Consider the following 20671-nt stretch of genomic DNA (forward strand, 5'->3'; position numbering starts at 1 on the left):
GCCATTTAAAGGCACAACAGGCTGCATCTTGACAGAACACCCCCCCAAGGGGGTTTTAAGGGTTGTCTTACCCCCACAATATTTTTCTCCAGAGGGTAAATCATCTGTGTACCAAATTTGTTTGAAATTGCTTGAGGCATTCCAGGGTTATGCTGGAACACAAAGACACACACACACACACACCTGTTTGCATATATATATAGAAGAGATTGATCGATCTATCTGTCTTTCTATCTACTATCTATCTATCTATCTATCTATCTATCTATCTATCTATCTATCTATCATCCATCCATCCATCCATCCATCCATCCATCCATCCATCCATCCATCTATCTATCTATCTATCTATCTATCTATCTATCTTCATTTATTAGCAAAACAACCTAAAAGGATAGGTTAAACTGAGAATGGATGGCTGGGCCAAGATCATTTCAGAGAGTGTAATGACTCCCGAGAGATTTGCTAACCTTCTTGGCTAAAATTTTGCTTCTGTAGCTAAGAAGATAAACAAGATCTTCTAAGGAACGAGAGAATATTTCAGGGTTTTCTGGTACGAATGTCAGAAATCAAAGCCCCGGGTTTGCAGCTACCTGGATGAACCTCTCCCTGCGTCGCCTCTGAAACGTCAAACGGTCATTGAATTAACTGTTATAAGTCGAGGACTACCTGTACTGAAGGACTTTGTTTGAAGATGAGCTGGCGAATGACGCCCGAGATATGCAACCTTTGCTGGCTGAATCTCATACAAAATAAAGAGGAGACGGAAGATTTTCCAAAATAAATTGGCTTCTGTAGAATCCCTGCCTTTGCCAAATCCTGTGTTTTAAATAAAAGCTTACATTGGAGTTACATGACCAAGGAGAAGTGTTTCAAACCCCAAAACCGCTCTATATGCTTGGAGGCATATATTTTTTTTTAAAAAAGAGAAACCGACGTAATGTGCAGTATGCTTATTGGCTCTTATTGCTAACTATGTTTTTGTATACGGATATTTCCTAAAATTCTAGTGTGGTCCCTTGATTCACCTGGGGAAATTTACTCAATCCTGTGAGATGTTAAGCTTCTACCTAGTATTTTCATACCACTGGTGGGTTCTGGATCCTATTGCAACCCGTACGGATCTATCTCATCCTTCCCTCTCCAAATGTAGGAGATCATCAAGCTGAGCCTGGAGGTGGGATCAAATGAGTCATTAGTTTGGAGTCATTGTATTCCCACAAGAGAACCAAGTCCAGCCCTCTGTGACCCCATTAATTCCCTTGACTTGTCATAGCAATAGCAATAGCAGTTAGACTTATATACCGCTTCATAGGGCTTTCAGCCCTCTCTAAGCGGTTTACAGAGTCAGCATATCGCCCCCACAGTCTGGGTCCTCATTTTACCCACCTCGGAAGGATGGAAGTCTGAGTCAACCTTGAGCCGGTGAGATTTGAACAGCCGAACTGCAGAACTGCAGTCAGCTGAAGTAGCCTACAGTGGTACATTTAACCACTGCACCACCTTGGCTTGATTATATAATTATATCATTATATCATTATATCATTCCTCATTTCTTCAGTCATAAACTATCTGGAATTTCTTAGTCCCATATTTATTTTGAGTGTAGTCAATCCATTTTCTCCACTCCAGTTTATATCTCTCATTTGAATGATCCTTGAGATATGCTGATATTTTAGCCATCTCTGCTAGGTTTGTTACTTTTAATGTCCATTCTTGAATAGTAGGCAAATCTTCCTTCTTCCAGTATTGCGCCACCAACCACCGGCCCTTGGTTTCTTGACACCATAGCATCGATTGATCCGATCCCCTTCCCCTTAGATCCGCCCAGCCTCAACGTCCGTGGGGAGAAACTCAGCTGCTCTCCCCATCCCCGATGACAGCTTCTGCAACAGCAAACGTTTCCAAAGAGCCGAAATTTTTTTTTGAACCAGTCAGCAGAACTTGGGGAAAGAAACTCCGTTTGGGTTTTGAACAGCTGTGCTTTACCGCGGCAAGATCCCTGCTGGGTAGCAAAAGCAATCCAGTTATAGCAAATCCTTAAGAGCAAAGCCATTAGGGTGAAATGAAAGAGAAAAGGAGAAAAAAAAACAAAAGCTGGTTTATACAAACCGATTGAAGTTAGGGGTCCTTCTCTCCCCCACCCCCTTTTCAAACCCATTGAAGAAAAAAAAATAGGGGGAGGGAGCGTCGTTGAAGGCGCCAGCTTTCCATCCTTCGGTGATTTTATTTTATTTTTTTTGAGAAGAGATTGCTTTCTTTCATCTTTTTTTTTTAAGGGGAGGGGATGTTGATGCTGTGTTTGTACAAGATCTGGAAGACGTTTCGAAGTGAAGTGAGATGTTTGCCCCTTTGATGTCAAAAGACTTGGTGCTCTATTTAGCGCGCAGTGGGTGTTGAGAGGAAGAAGCACTGGAGATGCTCCCAATTAGGTGGATTTGTGTCCTCGCCTCCAAATCCTCATTCTCTCGGTCTGTATAAATAATGTGCGCGTCAGCAGATGGAAATAAAGACGTCTCCCATTTGATTGCGGAAGAGAAGTATGGTTCAGACCACTTTGGCATTCTGATGGGAGAACCAGAAAACCTTAATCAAGGGATTGGATGTTTGGACAATTGGGGCGTTAGAAGAAGACTGAAAACCTCCTTAGGGGCGCAGTGGCTCAGTGGCTAAGACACTGAGCTTGTCGATCGAAAGGTCGGCAGTTTGGCGGTTCGAATCCCTAGCGCCGCGTAATGGACTGTGTGTGGCCGTCCAGTGGTGAGATTCAAATAATTTAACAATCGGTTCTCTGCCCTAATGACCAGCAGGGTAGGCGGGGCTCAGTGATCATGTGACTGGGTGGGCATGGCCAACTCAACGTCACTCAGGTCGATGGACGCTTCGCCTTAGCTGTGACAGTGTAATAAGGGTTAACCGGAGAGGCAGTTTCTGTAAGCAGGGCAATCAAGATGAGGCTAGAAACAACACCAGAATGTTTCCTTCCTGCCTTCCTTACAGGATTAGCCCTGTAAAGTGGGGAAAAACAAAAGGAGATTTCTTCCAACAATCGGTTCTCTGAACTACTTAGAAAGTTACCAACTGGTTCTCCCCGAATAGGTGCGAACCGGCTGAATCCCACCACTGGTCAAAATGTACCACTCTGTTTTGATCTGAGGGCCACGTTCAGGACAACCTGTGATGGTTGCTGCAAATCTCTAAGAGAGTTTTGCAAGGTAGAGTTGGTCACCCTGGGACCCCAAAGGACACTGTTGGGAATGTGACAATGTCAATCAGTGCCAGTTTGGAGGTTGAGTTCCATCGAAATGTCTACACCTCCTAAAAGATCTTCCCTCCAAAGCATTAATTCATGGCATTGCTTTCTCCTAGTAGGAAACCGATGAAGGAGCAGCCAGGGCCTACTAGGAGAAAGCAGAAGAATGCTGCGATTTAGCCAGCTTGGGATTGATTGACCCGGAGGTGCCTTTCAACGTTCTGCATCTTTGATCAGGGCTTGTGGTCGCCCTCAAATGCAAGGCAGAGACTCCGAGGTTCAGAGGGAGAGAGAGGTTTTAGTTGAACAGTGCTGGCATTGTAGCTGGCTTCATCCTTTTCCTTCCCCACCTCCCTCTCCACAACAGTTATTTGGGGAGGGGTGGGTGGGTGGAGAGGAGCCTTTTATATGTCTCCAAAGGTAGGGCAGGCGCCAAGTCGAAAGGATGATGTTGATTGAGGTCACGGGTGACTCTGAACCCTGCTGTTTGAAGGTCTCTCATGAGAAACGGGCTTGATCCTCGAGCTTTCGTGTAGGCAATTCCCACCGATTTCAAGGGGAAGATTGAGCCACCTCAGGACAGGAGACAAGAAAGTCTCTGCAGTTTGATAAGCCTCCTACTGGGATACTGATGTAATCTAATTGCTATTTTTCTCCCCTTCTTTTTTTCTCTCTCTAAAGCACCATCAAAGTTCCTGCTGGTTGGGTCTTGGGAACTTTGAGCCCAACCAGAGAGGAGAGGCGGGGGGGGGGGTTGCTTTCATTGCACATCTGAAAAATATGAACCTAACCCTTTGCACATCTTAGTCTTTTGATTAAAGAGTTGGGTCTATGGAGATGCTCAGTTCTCCAGGACATGGCTGTCCTCAAGGTGCTTTCTCAAGAGGCAACTTGGATTTTGTTATTTCATGGAGACATTGCACTTCTCATCCAAGAAGCTTCTTCAGCTCTGACTGGATGGTGGGGGAATGGAAGGGTTTGTATTCCTTGCAGACAGCTGGTCCTTTGCAGGCCACTTCAGCTGACTGTTATCTGCAGTTCGGCGGTTCTAATCTCAGCGGCTCAAGGTTGACTCAGCCTTCCATCCTTCCGAGGTGGGTGAAATGAGGACCCAGACTGTGGGGGGCGATATGCTGACTCTGTAAACCGCTTAGAGAGGGCTGAAAGCCCTACGAAGCGGTATATAAGTCTAACTGCTATTGCTATAAAATCAATGGGGAAGCCAGATTCACTTAACAACGGCGTGACTCATTGAATAACTACAGCGGTTCCCTTGACAACTGTGGCAAAAAAGGTTGTAAAACGAGGCAAATCTCACTTTAACCACGGTCTCGCTTGGCGACAGGAATTTGGGGGTCACTTGTGGTCATACGCTGAGGACTTTACCTGAATTACACGCCGTGGTTGGAAGGAAACTGCAAAACCTGTTTGAAGAATTATTCGTCGTTCTCCTCCGGCGTCTATGTTATTCCGAGCAAATGATTTTTACGTTCTTTCAGACTGTATTTAGGGGCCTTTTTCTCTCTAGGTCTCTCTCCTTTCTCTCCCCTCCCTCCCACCCTCATCAGACCTCCAGTGATTCCTGAATTACAAGAATTCTTGGAATATATAAGCTTTAATGAGTTATGCAGGCACGATTTTTTTTTCTCCCCCCCCTCTTCGTGGCGTTAACATCTGTTAGCTTTTAAGAGAACAGTTTCAAGACAAAAAAAAAAAAAGAAGAGGCTGTTGAGGGAAAATACACAGAGTGGGGAGACTGTGCAAAGATATTAAATTTTCTAGTAGGAAGCCTTGGTTTTAAAAGTGGGAGAATAGGGGAATTGGGGTTGGCAAAATCCTGGAGCTTTGATGTGGTTGCTTTTAAGGAAATTCACAGAGAAGACTGGTCCCTGGTAGCCTTTCTGAATGTGGGTGTGCTTCGCTTCGAAGTGTGTGTGTGTGTGTGTGTGTGTGTGTGTGTTTTGGATTTTTGTTGAGCTCTTGCCTGACATACAATGGTGGGATTCAAAATGTTTTTTACTATCGGTTCTGTGGCATGGCTTGGTGGGCGTGGCTTGGTGGGCGTGGCTTGGTGGGCGTGGCAGGGGAAGGATACTAGCAATAGCAATAGCAGTTAGACTTATATACCGCTTCATAGGGCTTTCAGCCCTCTCTAAGCGGTTTACAGAGTCAGCATATTGCCCCCAACAACAATCCGAGTCCTCATTTTACCCACCTCGGAAGGATGGAAGGCTGAGTCAACCCTGAGCCGGTGAGATTTGAACAGCCGAACTGCAGAACTGCAGTCAGCTGAAGTAGCCTGCAGTGCTGCATTTAACCACTGCGCCACCTCGGCTGTAAAATCTCCATTCCCTCCCCACTCCAGAGGAAGGAGACTGCTTTTCTTTCTTTTTCTCTCTTTCCATTTTATCTTTCTTTCCTTCCCCCTTCCTTCCGTCCTTCCTTCCCTCCCTCATCCTTATTTTAAATTTCCGAATTGAAATCCAAGAAAGGAAAAGAAATGAGAAGGAAAGGGAAAGGGGAAGGGAGAAAGAGAAGGGACGGAGGAAGGAAGGTAAGAAAGGAAGGAAGGAAGAAAGAAAGAAAGGAAGGAAGGAAGGAAGGAGGAAGGAGGAAAAAGGAAGGAAGAAGGAAGAAAGGAAGAAAGGAAGAAAGGAAGAAAGAAAGAAAGAGGAAAAAAGGAAGGAAGAAAAAGAAAGAAAGAATGGATGGTTGGATGGATGGATGACATACTTGTAATTCTTGGTGGGAAAGGAGATCCAGAGAATTTCAAGTCCAGTCTTTGAGCCAATGCAAGCCTTCTGTTCTTCCCACACCTTCTGCTGACAGATTTATAGAGTTGTATTAGTTCCCTACTAAAAGTCCTACACCTGTGTTTTGGTTATGAGGCCAACAGGATTTCTCATTTCTCCAGGGAAGGTTTATTTATTTGCAGTGACAATTGACCAGGATAAAACCACAGCAGAGCACCTGTTGGGAGGCAGGCTGGATTAGAACTGGCAGGGCTGGAATAGGGTGGGGTCCGGGATCTTGAAGGCTGCCAAGGAAAGGCTTAAAACAGTTGTGGTCTTCTCTCAAGCTCCTTGGTGCTCCTCCCATCAGAACATCCCATCTGTTCTTCACCAGAGCACATAGTTGTAAAAAAGGACACTTGTCTTGTTTCCCCAGAGAGCAGCTACATCTCTAGTCATTTCTCTCAAGGGCTAAGCCCAGATCAAGCCAACCCTTAGCAATAGCAGTTAGACTTATATACCGCTTCATAGGGTTTTCAGCCCTCTCTAAGCGGTTTACAGAGTCAGCATATTGCCCCCAACAACAATCTGGGTCCTCATTTTACCCACCTCGGAAGGATGGAAGGCTGAGTCAACCCTGAGCCGGTGAGATTTGAACAGCTGAACTTCAGAACTGCAGTCAGCTGAAGTAGCCTGCAGTGCTGCATTTAACCACTGCACCACCTCGGCTCTACCCTTGTTGTTGTTGTTGTTGTTATTGTTAGTTGTGAAGTTGTGTCTGACCCATCATGACTCCATGGACAATGTTCCTCCAGGCCTTCCTGTCCTCTACCATTCTCATTTAAGCTCATGCCAACTGCTTCGGTGACACCATCCAGCCACCTCATTCTCTGTCATCCCCTTCTTCTTCTTCTTCTGCCCTCCATCTTTCCCAGCATGAGGCTCTTCTCCAGGGAGTCCTTCCTTTTCATTAGGTGGCCAAAGTCTTTGAGTTTCCTCTTCAGGATCTGGCCTTCTAAAGAGCAGTCAGGATTGATCTCCTCTGACCAGTTGGATCACCTTGCAGTCCAAGGGACTCGCAAGAGTCTTCTCCAGCACCATAGTCAACCCTACGAAAGGTTAACAGGATGTGGGAAGCAAGTGATTCGTTCTCTTATCACAATCTGCCTTGTCGTGGTGGTGAGAAGGAGAAAACATGGGCCAATGGCTTCCAATTTTGAGATCTTTGGAATAAAAGCTGAGTACAAACTATGACCAAGGGTTCATAAGGATCATCCGCTCCAACTCATAGCTGTGAATGACTTTCAGTTTGTCTGAGTCTCTTTCGGCTGTATAAATTGTCATTTGGGGAGATGGGATTTGCAAGAAATAGTTTTCTGGGTCTTTCCTGAGCAAATGGTCCTCTTAACTGGTCCGTTTTGTGTTCAGTTAGAAGACATGGATGGACAATACACACACACACACACACACACACACACGCACACACACACACACAGGGGGGCGGAGGGAGAGAGGGAGAGGTATTCCTTTTAATGGGCCTGCAATCCCCTGTATTGGGATGGAGTCAAGAGCCAAGGTGGCGCAGTGGTTAAAAGCAGCACTGCAGGCTACTGCTAGATCAGCAGGTCAGCGGTTCAAATCTCACCGGCTCAGGGTTGACTCAGCCTTCCATCCTTCCGAGGTGGGTAAAATGAGGACCCAGATTGTTGGGGGCAATATGCTGACTCTCTGTAAACCGCTTAGAGAGGCCTGAAAGGCCTATGAAGCGGTATATAAGTCTACTGCTATTGCTATTGCTATTGCTATTGGAGTCAGGGTGACTGAAGGAAGCACGAGGATTTACCAGCCGAATGCTCTTCCTGATGCCTATAGGGAGTTCGCAGCAGACAATAACTCATTGTGCCCAGAGAAAGAAATATCTACCGCTCCCTAGAATTGAACTCACAGCCTCCACATTGTGAGGGGAGAGCTCCACCTCTAGACCATGCCACACACACACATATAGAGAGACATATATGTATATGCACACGGACATATGCGCACGCACACACACACACACACACACACACACACAATCTCTGGTGATGCTGTGCTTATTTTTTCACATTGATGACACTTCCTTCCTTAGCTGTCATTTTTCTTCTAGAATAAAAATTCCCTTGGGCTTAAGCTGCTTTTTAAGGAAAGATGCTGCACCCCCCTGTTGCTAGCATAGGGCTTCTCACAATTACTGTCCTCTTAAGGCAAGTGAAGAGTGAAATAAATGTATTTGGAATAAATGTATTCTAACTTCAAAATAAACGCACTGCCCTCTTTTTCCAAATTAGAATGGAGATCTGGTTATTGTTAGATGGAGTTTTACCTGCTCCAATTATTCTCCAGGTTAGTAGAATCTGTCAACCCTGGCAAGTTTCAGATTTGTGGATTTCAACTCCCAGAAATCTCCAGCCAGACGGTTGTGGAATCCTGGGAGCTGAAGTCCAGAGATCTTAAAAGTTGTCGAGTTTGGCAAACATTTCTCCAGTTGTATTGGATTGCAATTACTACTGTCCTGTCTCAAAATTTGTCAGATTTTAATGCAACATCCTTGGAGAGGAACTGCGGTGGCAATGGCAATCTTTTTACCCCTCTTTCAGAGCTGATACCTGGCTTCCAAAAGGGGCTTGGGTGACCCTTAGCCCCCTTCCCTGGATTTCCTTGGAAAATCTATGTGATTATTTTCTCCTTGGAATCTGTTCTGGGGTTATCTTTGCAAAGAGACTGATGTTTTCTCTCTGGGGCTGTTTTAAAAGCAAGAGTAAGAATGTACTTATGTCCCTATGCCTGGAGAAGTGAATCTTTCTTCCTTGGGTCTTGGAATAATAATAACAATAATAATAACAACAATAATAATAATAATCACAACAGCATCAACAAGTTTGAACATCTGGCAATCCAGTCTGAGCATCTAGAGGATGAGGAGGAGGAAGAAGAAAAAAGAAAGAGAGGGAGAAGGGGAAGAGGATGGAGGAGGAAGCGTGGGAGGGGGAAGAGGAAGAGGGGGGAGGAGGAGAGGAATAATGAGAAGGGGAGGAAGAAGAAAAACAGTAGAAGCAAAACAGGAGAAGAAGGGGACGAAGAGGAAAGAGGGAGAAGGGGAAGAGGAAGAAGGAGCAGGAGGTGGGGGAAGGGAGGGGAGAAGAGGAAGGAAGAGGCGAGGAAGAAGGAGAAGGAGGAGAAGAAGAAAAGCAGTAGAAGAAAAAGAGGAGGGGAAGTGGGGGAGAAAAGGAAAGAGGAGGAGGAGGAGAGCAAGAACAGAAGCAAAAGAGGAGGAGGAGGAGAAGGAGGAGGAGGAGGAGAGAAGAAGGAAGAGGGGAGGAGAAATAGAAGAGGAGGAGGAGGAGGAGGAGGAGGAGGAGGAGGAGGAGGAGGAGGAGGAGGAGGAGGAGGAGGAGAAGAAAATTCTGTCTGTCTGCACACACACATGGTTCTGTGAAATAAATGCCAGCCTGTCTCAGATGAAGCATGGCATAATCAGACAGGCACCACAGAGAGCAAAATTTTAATTGACAGCTGATGCACTCCAGTTACCCAGCGGTGGCTCTGAAAGGCACAAAGATTAGCATGCTCGGTTTTAGAAAAGAACATTCGGTTAATAGGCTATTAATAAGCGTATTGATGCTCTTGCAGAAATCAACAAAACAGCTATTTGGAAGTTCTCGTTATAATAACCACCCCAAGGAGAGAAAATTTAAGAAGCGAAGCCTGAATTGTCAATAATTATCAGCTCAGTTAAACAAATAACTAACGAGGACAGAAATGGGGAATGATAAACATAAACCAATGCTCGGAGGGCTGAGGAGAGCGTGTGCATTTTTTTCTTTTAAAAAAGGGAAACAAATTGAAAAAAATAATAATTTTCATTCCCCTCTAGAAACTCTTTTATTTTTATCCAAATTACCATGCTACCCGTACTCCATATTATTACCATACATTACCAATGCGGTCATGATTTTAAAAGGATTTTAAATGAATTGTTCGCATTTCTTTTTTTAAAAAAAGGTCACGGTACATTATAAAAATGTACAGTAAAGGTGTACTTTAAAAAAAACTTTTTTTTTTGGAAAAAATTACATCTTTACTGGTTTTAAGGCTCAGTAAAGCCTTAATAGGGGCCGATTTTAAGGCTCAATTATTGGAATTTAAGGGGCTGGTTTTGAGGTTCAGTTTTGGGATTGTATTTACAAAATGTGCGAGCAAAGCTGCTAATTTTTCAAAGCCCAGATGTCAGAATTGGGACAGTGGAGATCCAGGCTGAATCTCCATTCAACCTTAGAAACTACATGGATGAATTTGGGCCAGATACTCATGTACCTTCCAGGGTTGTTGTGAGGTAAAAATAGGAAAAAGGAATCCATTGGAATTGGATGGCCAAATACATTTAAATACTACTACTACTACTACTACTACTACTACTACTACTACTACTACTACTACTACTACTACTACTACTTCTTCTTCTTCTTCTTCTTCTTCTTCTTCTTCTTCTTCTTCTTCTCCTCCTCCTCCTCCTCCTCCTCCTCCTCTTCTTCTTCTTCCTCTTCCTCCTCCTCCTCCTCCTCTTCTTCTTTTTCTTCTTCTTCTTCTTCTTTTTCTTCTTCTTCCTCTTCTTTTTCTTCTTCTTCTTCTTCCTCTTCTTCTTCTTCTTCTTCCTCTTCTTCTTCTTCTTCTTCTTCTTCTTCTTCTTCATCATCATCATCATCATCATCATCATCATCATCATCATCATCATCATCATTACCCTAAGCAGTAAACATTTAGATAGCATGTTGGGTTAAATATTTATAGATATTTAAGTTGTAGTTGTCAACATACAACCGCACTTGGACCCACAACCACACTTCCTACTGCTGAGCCAGTGGTTAAGTGAGTTGCGGCCACATTTATGATGGCTTTTTCTGCCACGGTTGTTAAATGAATCACTGCAATTGTTAAATCTAACAGAACTTTTTTTTTATTTTTCTTTTAAAAAAAAAACACAAATATGTCATCATTTGTCAATCATTAAAACATTGAAGTACAATTTTTTTTTGTGTGTGTACCCCTCCCTCCCTCCACCCCCCCACCCCCCCTCCTCCTTCCCCCCCCCCGACTTCCCAGAACCCGTACACGGTATAGAATTTTAACTAACACAGTCTAAAATCTATTGAGAAAAAAGAAATAAAGAAATTAATGACATTCTAGATTGACCTTAGCTTCTTCTTACTGAACTAACTTTAAACAATTTAAATCATTTCTGATCTTAAGCATAGGCTAATTTCTTAGTCCCGTATTTATTTTGTATATAATCAATCCATTTTTTCCAGTCTCGTTTATATCTCTCATTTGAATGATCTTTGAGATATGCCGATATTTTAGCCATTTCAGCTAAGTTTGTTACTTTCAATGTCCATTCTTGAATTGTAGGCAAGTCTTCCTTCTTCCAATATTGCGCCACCAACAGTCTTGCTGCAGTTATCAGGTGCAGAGTCAAATTGGTCTCTACCACTGTAAAGTCAGTACATATACCTAGTAAAAATAACTGAGGACTAAACTTTATCCTTCTTTTAAAAACATTTTGCATGACCCACCATATTTTTATCCAAAATGCTTTAACCTTTTGGCAGGTCCACCATATATGATAATATGTAGCATCGAGAGAACCACATCTCCAACATTTAGGCTGTACATTTGGATACATAGAAGCCAACTTTTTAGGATCTAAATGCCATCTATAGAACATCTTGTAAAAATTTTCTCTCAGATTTTGAGCTTGTGTAAATTTCACATTTCTTACCCAGATTCTTTCCCATGTATCCAACATTATTGGTTCCTCAATATTTTGAGCCTCTGCAATTGTTAAATCAATCACACAGTGATTTACAATGTAATTTCATTTTAATGTATGCTGATTTCAAGTGACAATAAAGTATTCCATTCTATTCTATTCTATTCTATTCCATTCCACTCCACTCCACTCCACTCCATTCCATTCTACTCCATTCTACTCCACTCCATTCTACTCCATTCTACTCCACTCCACTCCACTCTACTCCTCTCCACTCCACTCCACTCTACTCCTCTCCACTCCACTCCAGTCTACTTTACTCCGTTCCGCTCCTCTCCTCTCCTCTCCAGTCCACTCCGCTATACTATACTATACTATACTATACTATACTATACTATACTATACTATACTATACTATACTATACTATACTATACTATACTATACTCCGTTCCACTCCTCTCCACTCCATTCCAGTCCACTCCACTCTACTCTACTCTACTCCATTCTGCTCCTCTCCATTCCATTCTATTCTATTCTATTTTATTCTATTCTATTCTATCTTTCCTCATGGACATTGTTGGGAAGGTTCTAGAAGGTGGTCACGTGACTCAGTACACCTGCCATGTGTATACATATATTTCAGTTGCCAAGTGCCTGAATTTTGTGACTGTGAAGATCTAGTGCCAGTCGTAAGTGCGAGGACTGGCTCTAAGTCACTTTTTCCAGCCCCGTTGTCCCTTTTGATGGTTGTGAAGCTGAGGGCCTGTAGTTTTATAGACACAGTGTTGACTTTTTTTAAAATAGAATTTTTTTTATTTTCAAAACAAACACAACACATAAAATCTTCCTTCTTTACATACTGTAGAAAGTGTATCAGTTGGTTACAAAAGGTTTTCGTGCATCTCTTCCATAGTCATCTAGCATAATTCCTATTAACTCAAGTATTTTAACTCAAATATTTATACATGCTACCCTTATACCTCCATTTTTATTTGACTATAATTATTAAATGGAGAGGAAATCTATTTCAAAGGTCAAGCTATAGAAGAAGATAAAATTAAAGAACCTATGGATTTAAAGAAAGAAATTCCACGAACAGTGTTGACTTTCTACTGGGTGCTGGTTTTGTGCTTGATTCATGTAAGTGCCAAATAAAAATATTATTATTTTTTATACGAAATAAACTAAAAGAAGTCTTTTTTCTTTCTTTCTTTCCCCTTACAGGAGGCAGCTGGTGAAATTTTCAGGGAGGCGTTTGAGAACGAACATTTTCATCTCGAAGGTGATTTTTTTTATACATACCTAAAAAAGCAAACAATGTTTCTCTTAATTTGCTTTTTTCCCCCCCAACCACAAGGATGTTCAGTATGTTGATCAGCAGGCATTGGGGAGAGGGGCAAAGGAATATCCTGCTTGTCACCTGGCCCACTTTCTAATATTTTTGGTTCCAAGTCTTAGTCATTTGAAAAGAAAAAATAATAATGTATTTGCATTTCTTTGTTCATTTTGCCCTTTCGATCTCCCCACTGTCCATGGGCTTCCTTTTTAAAAATTGAATTCTTGTTTGAATAGCAATAGCAATAGCAGTTAGACTTATATACCGCTTCGTAGGGCTTTCAGCCCTCTCTAAGCGGTTTACAGAGTCAGCATATCGCCCCCAACGACAATCCGGGTCCTCATTTCACCCACCTCGGAAGGATGGAAGGCTGAGTCAACCTTGAGCCGGTGAGATTAGAACCGCTGAACTGCAGATAACAGTCAGTTGAAGTGGCCTGCAGTACTGCACGCTAACCACTGCCCCACCTCGGCTCATTGAATCCTATGGGCAATTTGTAACCCCGTAGACTTTGCTTGTTAGAATGTCACAAAAGGTTTAGGGTTAGCTAAGTTCAATTTAAAGATGTTATCAATTGTCTATTCTTTTCTCAAATATATTTTAGACTGTTTTTGTTAAAGATTTATACTGTGTATGGGTTCTGGGAAGTCAGGGGAGGGAAGGCTGGGGGGGAGAAGGGGGGAGGGAGGGATGTATATTAGGCTTGACGAGGGGTGTTAGATTTTAAAGTAATATGATTGCACATGTATACTGTCTTCTCTTATTTATTTATTTTTCAAAACTATGTTAAGTATATTGATATGGAAGCATAAATACCATCAACATAGAATGGAGTTTGCTCAGAAGCTGAAATACACCAAGTGAATGAGAGGAAGAGTGGGAAAGGAGAGAAGAAAGTTAGGAAGAGAGGGATAGGAGAGAGGGTAAGGGGGGAAGATGAGGAGGATAAGGAGGAGTGGAATGTAGAGAGAGGAGAAGGAGAAAGGAAGGGGAAGTAGAGTAGAAAAAGGATGATGGAGGGAAGAAAGGAGGTAGGAGAGAGGCAGAAGAAAGAGGTGTATGGAGAGCAGAAGAGCTAATAATGGGTTTTTATCTTTCTGGGAGTTGATGGCAAGAGGCACTACTTAATACAATATGATATTGGCTATGTAATAGTATACCTGTGATTATATGTTATGAAAATGAAAAATAAAAAAAGGATATTTTTTGGGGGGGAAAGAATGTCACAAAAGGGACACCCCGGGACACCGAAATCATCATAAATATAAACCAGTTATCAAGCATCCGAATGTAAATCAAGTGACGGTCATAAGTGTAAAAAACGGCCATAAGTCACTGCCGTAAGTTGAGGACCGCCTGTAGTGGAATCCTTCCATCTCTTGTTCTGCTCATTCTTCTCCCTCTTCTCATTTCTTTCTTTATTTCTGCCGCATTGGGCGGGCATTGAGTATAATCATCGCTCGCCGAGTTGTTTTTGGGGTGGGGAAGCAAGGAAACCGGAAGATTCCTAGCTTTTCTGCTCCTTTTATTTTGTTTTGTTTTGTTTTACTCATTTGCCAAGTTCAGTTCCTCCTCCGCAGGCATCCTGACAACCACCTTGGTTTTCAGGAGGCCCATTTTATATGCAATCCCCCTGCCTCATTATCGGAGTTTGCTCATTACGGAGTTTCTCTCTGCCAACCGTGTCTTTTGTCTTCCTAATCTTTGAGAAGTGTCTGTTTTCATAACTTTCAGGCACCTTCCTAACCCCCCCCCCCGTTTCTTTGCTTAGGCTGTTACTGTGCGAATGTGATAGAGGGAGGGATGCCCCCCTCCCAATCCCCTTTGAGTTTTCAAGTATATGTTTTAAGAAATGGAAAGGTATATAATTGCATTTTAATCATTTGTTTTTCTTTTGCATTTCCCCTCATTTTGCCTCCATGAACTCCTTGGAGATGCTCCGATTGGGTTGGGGTGTAGAATCCATTGTCTGTCTGTCTGTCTGTCTGTCTGTCTGTCTGTCTGTCTGTCTGCCTGCCTGCCTGCCTGCCTGCCTGCCTGCCTGCCTGCCTGCCTGCCTGCCTGCCTACCTACCTACCTACCTACCTACCTACCTACCTACCTACCTATCTATCTATCTATCTATCTATCTATCTATCTATCTATCATCTACCTGCCTGCCTGCCTGCCTGCCTGCCTGCCTGCCTGCCTGCCTGCCTGCCTGCCTACCTACCTACCTACCTACCTACCTACCTACCTACCTACCTACCTATCTATCTATCTATCTATCTATCTATCTATCTATCTATCTATCATCTACCTGCCTGCCTGCCTGCCTGCCTGCCTGCCTGCCTGCCTGCCTGCCTGCCTGCCTGCCTGCCTGCCTACCTACCTACCTACCTACCTACCTACCTACCTACCTATCTATCTATCTATCTATCTATCTATCTATCTATCTATCTATCATCTACCTGCCTGCCTGCCTGCCTGCCTGCCTGCCTGCCTGCCTGCCTGCCTGCCTGCCTGCCTGCCTGCCTACCTACCTACCTACCTACCTACCTACCTACCTACCTACCTACCTATCTATCTATCTATCTATCTATCTATCTATCTATCATCTATCTATTTGTCATATATCATATCTGTTTATCTGTCTATCATGTGACATCTCTCTCCCTCTCTATCATCTATCTATGATCTATCTGTCTGTATATAATATCTATGTATCAGATACATAGATACATAGTTGGAAGAATATTTCAAGAGTGGATCCTTTTTCCTTTCCTTTCCTTTCCCTTCCCTATCTTTCCTCTCCTTTCCTCCCCTCCCCACCCCTTCCCTTCTTACCCTTTTCCACCCCTTCCCTTCCCCCTTCCCTTCTCTCTTCCCTTCCCTCTGCCTCTCTCTTGTCTGGTCCTATCTTTGCATTTCAACATTCACTTTTCCCCTCCATTTTCCCTGCAGTTCAATGTTTTAACACTAAATCTATAACGAAAAGAAAAATATTGTGACCTGAAACCGAGCCAACAAAGCTCCCATTAAGACGAGCATAACATTCGGGACGTATCTGCAGCAGCTGTAGAGCTGCCTCTTATGCATTAGAAATCTCTTTGTTTGATATCTTTTCTTTCTGCACACAGAAGATCGGTTCTCACTGCTGCTTGCTCCAAGAAAGCAGATTCAGATTTTACCTTGGAAGAAGTTTTTTTTTAAAACTTTCTTAGTTTCTCCTGTAGTTGTGAGATAGGTTGATACTTGCGTTCTAGTTTTCTTTTCTTCTTGTATGGATGGACACCTTGTTCAGCACTATCCATGGAATGGAATAGAGAAGATTAGAATAGAATGGAAAGGAATAGAATAAAAATAGAATAGAGTAGAATAGAATAGAGATAGGACAGGAGAAGAGCAGAATAGAATGTATAACAGAATAGAACAGAACAAGAACAGAAAGGAATTAGAGCAGAATAGAATTAGAGCAGAATAGAATAGAATGGAGGGGAACAGAGTAGAAATAGAATAGAAATGGGAATAGAATAGAATAGAATAGAATAGAATAGAATAGAATAGAATAGAGATAGGACAGGAGAGGAGCAGAATAGAATATATAACAGAATAGAACAGAACAAGAACAGAAAGGAATTAGAGCAGAATAGAATAGAATGGAGGGGAACAGAATAGAAATAGAATAGAAATGGGAATAGAATAGAATAGAATAGAATGGAGATAGGACAGGAGAGGAGCAGAATAGAACATATAACAGAATAGAACAGAACAAGAACAGAAAGGAATCAGAGCAGAATAGAATTAGAGCAGAATAGAATAGAATGGAGGGGAACAGAGTAGAAATAGAATAGAAATGGGAATAGAATAGAATAGAATAGAATGGAGATAGGACAGGAGAGGAGCAGAATAAAATATATAACAGAATAGAACAGAACAAGAACAGAAAGGAATTAGAGCAGAATAGAATTAGAGCAGAATAGAATAGAATGGAGGGGAACAGAGTAGAAATAGAATAGAAATGGGAATAGAATAGAATAGAATGGAGATAGGACAGGAGAGGAGCAGAATAGAATATATAACAGAATAGAACAGAACAAGAACAGAAAGGAATTAGAGCAGAATAGAATAGAATGGAGGGGAACAGAATAGAAATAGAATAGAAATGGGAATAGAATAGAATAGAATAGAATAGAATAGAATGGAGATAGGACAGGAGAGGAGCAGAATAGAACATATAACAGAATAGAACAGAACAAGAACAGAAAGGAATCAGAGCAGAATAGAATTAGAGCAGAATAGAATAGAATGGAGGGGAACAGAGTAGAAATAGAATAGAAATGGGAATAGAATAGAATAGAATAGAATGGAGATAGGACAGGAGAGGAGCAGAATAGAATATATAACAGAATAGAACAGAACAAGAACAGAAAGGAATTAGAGCAGAATAGAATAGAATGGAGGGGAACAGAATAGAAATAGAATAGAAATGGGAATAGAATAGAATAGAATAGAATAGAATGGAGATAGGACAGGAGAGGAGCAGAATAGAATATATAACAGAATAGAACAGAACAAGAACAGAAAGGAATGAGAGCAGAATAGAATTAGAGCAGAATAGAATAGAATGGAGGGGAACAGAGTAGAAATAGAATAGAAATGGGAATAGGAATAGAATAGAATAGAATAGAATGGAGATAGGATAGGAGAAGAATAGAATATAGAACAGAATAGAACAGAATAGAGCAGAATAGACTAGAATGGAGAGGAATAGAATAGAAATAGAATAGAAATAGGAATAGAATAGAACAGAACAGATCAAGAACAGAATAGCATTAGACCAGAATAGAATTAGAGCAGAATAGAATAGAATGGGGCCTCCTCCTCCGCCATAGGCAGGGGATTGGACTAAAAGTCCTCCAAGGTTCCTTCAATCTTATGTTTTAGTGGACAATGTAGCTGATCTTATTCGATCTGTGATTTCTTGCCTTTATGGTCAGCCCCCAAAGTATTTTTTGGATATTTTGCTTCCCAAAGATTTAGACCATCTGGTGTCCTAGGGATGCTTCATCTGAGAAGATATAGAAGAGCTACAGGGACCAGACAAAGCCCCCATTAGATAAGCTGTAAAATTCAGTGATTTTGTGCCAAATTGGATCTGTTACTTCCCACACTTTATGGAGTTACCCACTGTAAGCGCCAGCAGCTAAAATACTAATAAAAAAAAAACAACCCTCTCTACTTAGTCCAAAAAAAAAAAAAAAAGATACTGGATTTAATTTCCAAGGTTGCATTGCAAGGCTTAATCAAATCCTTTTCTTCTTCACTGGCTTAACCAGTCAACAGCGAAAGGCTCTGGATTCTGGGATTAAGATTGTCTTTGGTAAAAGGATTGTTGCATGAGTCCTTTTAAAAAAAAATGTGGCAAGAACAAAAATCAACATCAAAGCTCTAAGCCACAAGAACAGGTTGTTGACTCAGTTTTGAGATTTTGACAAGAGGCTAAGCTACAGCTGAGTTATTTTGTTTATCCTCCAGCAGGAAGATAGAAATACTCTTGACTATCACTGCCTAATTTAACTTCTGTCTGGTTTGATGATTGTTATTATTATTATTTTAGCCTTGGAAGTCCTAGTATTTTTGGGACAACTGGTTTTATTTTTTAAAGGGGGTGTCTTCTTTTCTCCTACGTACTTGTTCTGACCTGAAGCACACCCCTTGTCCCGACAAAAACCCCTTTTATTAATCGACTGTGAATTCTGCTCATTCACCTCCAGCAAAGTCTTTCAAGAGAGAATTTACAGTCACAGACCTTATCTGGCTTGGAGAGCTGCCAGGCCAATATCTGCAAAACTTGGCAAGGAGTCTCGGAGAGTCACGAACCAATTAAGCAAACTAATTGTCTCCTGCAAACTCCCCTCCCCTTCGCTCCTCTTTTATTTCCTCTGGGAGGGGCCCTTCATCGTCTACCTTTGGCCTTACTCCCAAGTTGACCCCTGTTCTTTAGCTGTTCCCTTTTGTCTGGCAACTCTGCACATGTGCACACTGGGAACAGGCTCCAGCTGTTCTTCTGCCTCACTGATGTCTGACTCTGAAGGCAGCTGATAACTGTCAGATGTCCCTGGCTCCCTCTCTACCTCCGACACAGAGCCCTCATCAGAGCCTTCCCCCAGATTCCAGGACTGGCCCATGTTTGGTGACTCCATCCAGCCACCTCATTCTGTGCCGTCCCCTTCTTCTTTTGCCCTCCATCGTTCCCAGCATGAGGCTCTTCTCCAGGGAGTCCTTCCTTCTCATTAGGTGGCCAAAGTCTTTGAGTTTCCTCTTCAGGACCTGGCCTTCTAAAGAGCAATCAGTGCTGGTCTCCTCTAGGACTGCTCCTCCCATTGGAACACCCCATCTGTTCTTCACCAGAGTACTTAATTGTAAAAAAGGACACCATCTTGTTTCCCCAGAGCGCAGCTACATCTCTAGTCATTTCTCTCTGGTGCTAAACCCAGATCAAGCCAACCCTTGTTGTTGTTGTTAGTTGTGTCCGACCCATCGCGACCTCATGAACAATGTTCCTCCAGGCCTTCCTGTCCTCTACCATCCTCTGGAGTCCATTTAAGATCACACCAACCTCTTCAGTGACTCCATCCAGCCACCACATTCTCTGTTGTTTCCTTCTTCTTCTTTTGCCCTCCATCATTCCCAGCATGAGGCTCTTCTCCAGGGAGTCCTTCCTTCTCATTAGGTGGCCAAAGTCTTTGAGTTTCCTCTTCAGGACCTGGCCTTCTAAATAGCAGTCAGGGTTGATCTCCTCTAGGACTGACCGGTTGGATCGCCTTCCAGTCCAAGGGACTTGCAGGAGCCTTTTATTTGGATTCTTGAGCAAAACATCTTCTGCCATCTCTATGTATTTCTGAGAAGGACAACATAAACCGACCAGTTTCTCTAATCTGGGTTGGTGGTGGTGGAGGGGTAGCAGTGAGTTTGTAAAATCTAAGTCAAAAATCTACTAAAGGGGGAGGGATCTACCTGCACGCATGAGCGCATTTATGGAGCCCTCTTTTCTGTCCCCAATGGGGGAGAAAAATCAAGAATTAATTGGAGAAGAGAACTTGCAAGCTGTCTTTTCATAACGTTCATATGGCTTGGTTAAATTCTGGAAGCCCCCTGGGGGGGGGGGGCTGAATGTTTTCAGACACAACAACCCCATTGTTCTTGGGGGAAACTAGCAAATAATGCTAACAGCAAGCGTGGGGCAGAAAAGAGGCAAAGAGAAGGGTGTGGGGAGAGAAAGAGCTCCAGCCAGCTTGAGGTCCTAGCTTGAAGAGCATTGAAAACTGTCAGGGACTTTATTGTGTGTTTCAACCTTATTTTTCTCTGGGTAGCTGCGGGAAAAAGAAAAAAAAAAACCTCCTCAGTTTTACTCAACAAGCAGAGAATAAGGTAGCCTTTGTTACCTAGACAGATTATAGCTTTCCACCCCCTTCATCCTCTTAAAATCTGCTCTTCATAAAAACTCAGCAGGAATGGTGGAATTTCTCTGACTTGCTTCAGATACTGAAGTGACTTTTAT

At 42.6% G+C, this 20671-nt stretch overlaps 1 protein-coding gene across 1 annotated transcript in view; it reads left to right on the forward strand.

The window, feature by feature from the left end:
• The window catches only part of NKD1 (NKD inhibitor of Wnt signaling pathway 1), a 103049-nt gene that overhangs the window by 55605 nt on the left and 26773 nt on the right, over positions 1–20671 (forward strand). Inside the window, exon 3 of the mRNA XM_087728840.1 lies at positions 13017–13074. Coding sequence (XP_087584966.1) covers positions 13017–13074 — 58 coding nt within the window. The remainder of the gene's footprint in view (positions 1–13016; positions 13075–20671) is intronic.

This window comes from Thamnophis sirtalis, unplaced genomic scaffold (assembly GCF_051295495.1).
Source record: "Thamnophis sirtalis isolate CommonGarterSnake01/CBP01778 unplaced genomic scaffold, rThaSir2_p1.2 scaffold_14, whole genome shotgun sequence".
In the NCBI taxonomy this organism is placed as follows: Eukaryota; Metazoa; Chordata; class Lepidosauria; order Squamata; family Natricidae; genus Thamnophis; species Thamnophis sirtalis.